Source organism: Cryptomeria japonica, chromosome 5 (assembly GCF_030272615.1).
Source record: "Cryptomeria japonica chromosome 5, Sugi_1.0, whole genome shotgun sequence".
NCBI classification, from domain to species: domain Eukaryota; kingdom Viridiplantae; phylum Streptophyta; class Pinopsida; order Cupressales; family Cupressaceae; genus Cryptomeria; species Cryptomeria japonica.
In genome coordinates this window covers 250,088,195-250,094,548 of record NC_081409.1, presented here as the reverse complement: position 1 = coordinate 250,094,548, position 6,354 = coordinate 250,088,195, and the positions used below count along the sequence as shown (strand labels likewise).

Below are 6,354 nucleotides of genomic sequence, written 5' to 3'. Positions count from 1 at the left end.
TCCTCCAAATGTCCAACACTACGAATACCAAGTCCAAAAATACCTAACAAATTTCCTACAAACTTTTCATATTTCTTTATCGAACCAAGGAGAGGAAGATGGATATCTGTTATGCCCTTTCCATACTGCTACAACATCTAGATATTTTATTCTATAATGTTTATATCAAACTGCAAATTCTCAACACTATCTCCTCCCAAAAGATCTTCCTTCATTATAATATCTTCCCCAAGATTCAAAATCTTATTTAATATCTCAGATTGTTTAGTAAGAATGTTGAGTTTTTCGGTCCCACGATTGAGAACATGAAGCCAAAGCTCCTCCCATCTACGAGGCTTTCTTATATATCTCCATAGTATTATGCAAAAACAATCTAATTTTAGAAGCATTATTTTGTGCCCATGTTTTTGCTGTTGTGACCACCTTTCTCACTTCAATGAGTGTCCTCACATCACCTTCTGGAAGCGATGAAGTTGAAGTTAAATTGTCATCTAGACATATGTATCCAGTGGCTTTCCCATTTCTACAAGCAACTGCTTATATTGTTCCAACTATGCTTTAACTTCTGCTTGAGAACTATGTTCATTCTCCATCTGTCTCCTTACTACATTGGTGGAAAATTCAAAAGTATCTAACTCTCCCCACTTGGTCTGTTTACCCAATCCAACTTGTGAAACTTGGTATTTCGGGGAGCCTCCTCCTTCAACTTGTATAGGAGCTGTAATATCAGCAATCACCTCACCAGAACCAGATCTAGAAAAATGTTGTATGGTCTTCACCTTCTTTGTTTTCCCTGGCTCTTCAGTGATTGCTTCCTATAAAGTGATTCTTGGAAATACCATTTTCTTGTTCTTCTCAAAGCTGAAACTTAGCCACTGCGGTGTGTCTTCATTCTTGTCACCTTCGTGTGCTAGGATCTCCATAGTCACCTTGTGTACCTTTTGTAACTGCTCTTCTCCTTCATCTTTTTCTTCCTCTTTATTCTTACTTTTACCCTCTTCCTGCTCAAGAATTTGAACATCTTGGGTTGAAGCACTCTGTTGAGCTTGGTTTTTTTGGAGAGCCATATCAATATTCAACTGTTGTTGTTTATTCAACTCTCCTAACCTTTCGCTCACTTCGTCTTCAAACCCTTTATTGGCTTTATCTATCTCTTTCAATCCTCCTTCAACTTCTATTTCCTTAAAAAATATTTCTTGGTCCAAAGGAGTTAAAACAAATCTTTCATCATGTTCATCATCAAGCTCATCTTGTTCTTTTTGCCCTTTAGCCGACTGCTTCTCTTGTAGATTCTACTCATCCATATCAATAGGATCCACCTGTTCTTGTTGAGGCCCCTGTGAGTTTCTCAAGTCAAACAAATTTCTTTCTTTTATTTTTCTCAACCTTCCTTTGTGCCAATTGTATAATAGGTTGTTGATCCTCTTGATCAGAATCAAACTCAATATTATAAATGGTCACCCTTTCAGTAGTAGGATTCATTACAGGTGCAGTCTTTTGTATTAATGGGGGTGATGTTACTGATGCTGTAGCAAATGTATCAGTCGGTGTAGACACCGACATTGTCACATGAATTGTAGTACTCGACGATGTAAAAATAGGAGGCTGCGTTGTTGCAGTAGGTGGAGGTTGAGTTGATGTTGCTTTTGTGTCAGGAGGAGGTTGAGTTGATGTAGACGTTCCTTCATCAACCTTTCCTTTCTTATCTCTCTGCATGACACCTTCTCCTAGCATTTTCATGATAGAAACCCTAATGGGATGTATTTCTACAAGTGGCACAACTCGTAATCCCTCACTTATTCCAAAATCTCATGCTTTCTTTAACAACTCAGATTTTTGCATTTGTATCTTTACCTGTTCCATGAGCTCCTCTGTGATTGGCACAGGTCCAACAACTTCCTCAGGTTTTGTAGATGTGTTCTTTCTAGAACCAGACATTGTTCTTCAGGCATATTCCCTATGTACCTTTGACTGAGGATTATCAGTGGCTGATTCTTTCTATTTTCCTTTTGAAGCACTAGGCCTAATCCTCAAACTTAGACATTGTTTAGTTCTTTTTATAACATTTTGAGTTACTAAATCTATATCTACTTCTTCTTGTCCTGACCATCTTATTGGTGAAAGTGGCTTCTTATCAATTCCTTGCTCCTTGTAAGTTTGGTCTAATAGCTCACCATCATCCCTCAATTCTTTAGGAAGATTCGTCTCTATTTCAAAATTTCTTATCTGTGGAACTAAGAGCGTAGAATAATTCTTCTCCCTAACTTCATAACTTTCCTGAAGGTTAGCCCAGAAGTCATCCAACTTACGTTTGTTTCCATCATATTCTTTCAACATCACTTGCTTCAATTGCCATATGGATCATAATATTCCCGAGCATAATTAAATTCTTTCAAATACAAGCCTTGTAACTCTTGCTCGAGTGCCTTAGCCACTTGAATTTTTGAACAAGAAAAATAACCAATTGTTACAGAGAAATCAACACCTGTTTTGTGTTTTGAAGATAACAATGATTGCAATCTAGCCATATGCCTGACATACTCTAAAAGTATCACTCGATCATTACAATATCTGGGCAGCAGTATGGGATTTCTTGTAAAGCCACTAACCTTGATATATGTAGAACGTCGATTCTGGAGGAACCAACATCCCCGTTCCCTTATTACTGTCATTTCCTCTGGGCTTATTCTGTACCCTTCATCGCCTATGAGATTTATGATAACAAAGAAGAGGAAGGCATCATTTATCCTCTTGCAAATGTGTTTTTTCCTTTCTCAAAGGGAGTTGGGTGTAATACTCCCATACCTTCTTCTGCCCCTCTTCATCCCCAAGTTGGCCCTCTGTTTGTAGCCTCGAAAAATTGCCTGCCCAAGAAGCTACCCAGATAACATAAGAAGTAAATGAATTTTTTTTTGTTATATGCACATCAATCAGTTGATCATGTATGTTATCTGATAATATCTGGGCCCAATCATAATATTGTTTTCCAATAAAAATAATGGTCATAAACTCGAAAATCCAAGGGTGAAAATGTCGGCAATCTGGTTTACCAAAGACCTTACTCAACATGATTATTAGGCCTCGTTGTGGCTCTTTGAAATCAACTCTCATAATATCACTTTCCTTTAACCCTATCTTTCTTTCTTCTTCCAATCAATGTTCATTCATGTGTCTCTTATAGGAAGCTGCATCCTTATCCCAAACCTCTACAACCTCCTCCTCGGTAGTCAACAATACTTCATCACTAGAAGGAATAGCATATACCAAACCTAGCATGCTTGCTGATAAATCTATTACTGTTCGACCTTTGTAATCTACACATTTTCGGGTATCTGCATTATAGAACTATGCAACAGTCATAATGAATTCTGGGGCTTGTAAAGATTATGGAAAATTTGTTGCCTCCACTAGCCCTGACCTCTTGATCCTCCTGTAAGGAGAACACAACCTTGGTTTATCCAATTGTGTTCTGATATCTTCCACTTGTATGTGACCTACTTCAGTATCAGTCACCCATTTGATCTGATCCTCCAATTTGGAAGCATAAGTCTGACCCTAGTAGTAGTACTTCATCATTGTAGGTAGCTTATCAAAATCTTTAACTTTCTTACTGGATGTTTAGTCCATTTAGTTACTCTAATCTGCAAGAAAGAACCAAAAATTCGCTCATCACAGTCAAAAAAACAATTTTATCACCCACTTTGGGACTCTAGGGTTTCAGGGTGGAGAATTCCTTCAAAAATGACTAACTTTGGAACTTCGGGGTTCCGATGTTAGGATAAGCTAAAACAATAGAGCCCAGAACTTTGACATTTCGAGGTTCTTGGGTAAGATGAAAGAATAGACTCCAGAACTCTAGGGTTCGAGGGTCAATTGGTTAGAATGGTTTGCGGGACTTTAGGGTTTTGAAGTCCCGGGGTGACTCACTTGAATGTTGAAAAATATGGTCCAGAACTCCAGGTTCACAGAGTTCTGATTTGAAAAGTGTCCTAAGGGGAAAATTTTTGGAATCTCGGGGGGTCCGGGGTTCTGAGGCTGGGTCGGGTGAAACAAAAGAACCTCAAAGGGACCCAGAATCTTGAGCCTAGGGCATGCGAAAAAAAATGCACAAAAAGAAAAAGGAAAGAAAAAGGAAAGAAAAAAGAAAATCTAAACTAGGAAAACCCAAAAAATCGAAACTAAGAAAAAGACCGAGACAGAAAGAAATCCACCAACCTGGCGGAAGATAACGCACGAAGCTCATCATCATGGAGGCACGAGCTTTGGAAGTCGAAGCTGAAAACTGGAAATCTTGAATGCACAAATGAACTTTGAAAAGTTCATTTTCCCTATTTATACCCACCTGATAAGCCGTTCGTACAATCGCCTTAAACACAACCTCGAGATTCTAGGGTTCCAGACTTCTGAGATTACAGACAAAAGAAACACGAACACACCTCGAGACTCCGGGGTGCATCTCAACAACAAGCAGGGCACCTCAGGATTCCAGAATTTTGGAGTCCTGAGGTAAAACACGAAACAACTTCGGAGTTCTGGGATTTCAAAATTCCGAAGTTCACAAACAATCAGGCGATAAAAAACAAAGAACTCAGAGTTCAGGGATTCTGAGGCTTCAACGAAAAAGAAGAAGGCAAGACCTCGGGATCCCTAGATTCTGGAATCCCGAAGTCTAAACAAAAGATAAGAAACAAAGAGCCCACCTCGGAACTCTGAGGTTCCGGGGTAGAACTCGAAACAAAGCAAAGAAAACCTCGGAACTTTGGGGTTCTGAGGTGCAAAAGGCAAAAACCAAGAAAGGCAAAACTACAAAAAGCAAAAGAGAGGGGACCCATATTTTCAAGACAAGGAAATTGATGGGGTTAGGTATGTAAGGCATAACACCACTCATATCTTTATAAATTGAGTATTTTTTGGAATCTTGAGTTAGGTTGAGTTGTGTCATTGATATCACAGTCAGTAAAAGTAGAGAGGTTATAGAATATGTAGTTGTTGTTCTGTTGTGCAGATGTTGCATATGATATGAAAAGATGTATTGAGATATTGATATGTTGTCTAATAGTGATGTTGAGTTAGTATGAGGTGTTTTCAGAAGACTATAGTAGTGGAAGTTTCAATATGCAGGAAATAGTATTTAATGTCCTAGAGGAAGAATGCTTTGCATTGCTTTGGTTTGTGAAGTGGTGCAGGAGCACCTAGTTTTGCTTATACTCTCCATTTTTGGTATTTTTCATGCTTAAGTGTCTTGTTAGTTTTGAAATGTTTTCATAGGTTGTTTTGAGTCATTTCATAGACTTTTGATCTCATTTTGTGCTTGAGAGATCAAGTTTTGTTTTCCTAAGGTTTGAGTTGTCAGTTTTGTGCTCCTAGGCCAAATAGGGCTAAAAAGTGAAAAATCACCTTATAGGATTAGGAATGCTTTGGAAAGAATTTAAACATGTTTAGAAAGTGTTTTTAATCATTCCTAGGTGGTTTTGGAAGGTTGGTTGAGTTGGGTTGCTCAAATTGCCACTTGGAGCAACAAAAGTTGTCATTCTTGCTTGTAAAGTTGTCATTGGACACTTTTTGTAAAAAGAAGACAAAAATGCCTTATGTTAGTACAAGAGTTGATAACTACCTCCAAATTCTATTTATATGCCTCAATCTTCTTTTTATAGGGTTGGATTTTTTACTTTCTATCATAATCAATTGAAAGAGCAAGCATTTTTATGACTTTTCTCATGTTTTTCACTCCATTTGTATAGCAGTCCGTACCGGGACTTCTCCTTTCCATATTGTACCTTTTGGAAAGTGGATTTATTGTATATTCAATTCTCTACATGTAATTAGTTTGCAGGTTGTGCATTTGGAAGTTGGTTTTGTAAAATTGTTTTCATTTTGCTCCTTGACTGCCTTGTCAAGGGTTTTGGACTCCAAAATGCATCAACTTGTCTAAATCTAGGTTTGGGATCCTATGGGTGGACTTAGACAAGTTTTATTGTACATGTACAGTATAAATATTTCATATTTTGGCCAGGGTTGTGAAAAAGAAGTGCTTTTGAGCATATGCTAGGTAAGTTGGTGATGGATTTGGCTAGCAATGTGATCAAAGACCAAACTTGTTTGTGCTCGAAGATAAATTTGAGTGAGAAAACTTAAGACAAAGGTCTGCACTAGTCTCCTTGGAGTTTTAGATGTATTTGGAGCTCCAAACAGTGTTTATTTCACCTTGAAAAAGTGTTAAGTTGTGGCTGGCAGCGAGTACCCTGTTTTGGGGAATTTAATGTCTTTAGAATCCAAAGTTGATTAATGAACATGTTCATGCTTTGGAATCTTGTGAAAAGTTTTGAGAAAGTGTTTGGAGATTGTTACAAACCT

The 6,354-nt window shown here is 38.0% G+C and overlaps 1 protein-coding gene across 1 annotated transcript; it reads right to left on the bottom strand.

Moving 5' to 3' along the window:
* Positions 1 to 551: 551 nt before the first annotated feature.
* Positions 552 to 1,938, bottom strand: LOC131875854 (uncharacterized). The gene is made up of 4 exons (XM_059220550.1): positions 1,855 to 1,938; positions 1,387 to 1,710; positions 939 to 1,292; positions 552 to 815 (listed from the first exon to the last, which is right to left on the bottom strand). Exons 1-4 carry the CDS (start codon positions 1,936 to 1,938, stop codon positions 552 to 554), a joined length of 1,026 nt encoding a protein of 341 aa, XP_059076533.1.
* Between the last annotated feature and the right edge of the window lie 4,416 nt (positions 1,939 to 6,354).

Bases quoted from the DNA above. Each gene is read 5' to 3' on its own strand.
- LOC131875854 (XM_059220550.1), bottom strand. From the start codon at position 1,938: ATGTCTGGTTCTAGAAAGAACACATCTACAAAACCTGAGGAAGTTGTT. The intron at 1,711-1,854 runs GTAAAGATACAA...GGTGTCATGCAG, and splicing joins CAGAGGAGCTCATGGAACAG to AGAGATAAGAAAGGAAAGGT. The intron at 816-938 runs GTACACAAGGTG...ATCACTTTATAG, and splicing joins GAGAAGAGCAGTTACAAAAG to GAAGCAATCACTGAAGAGCC.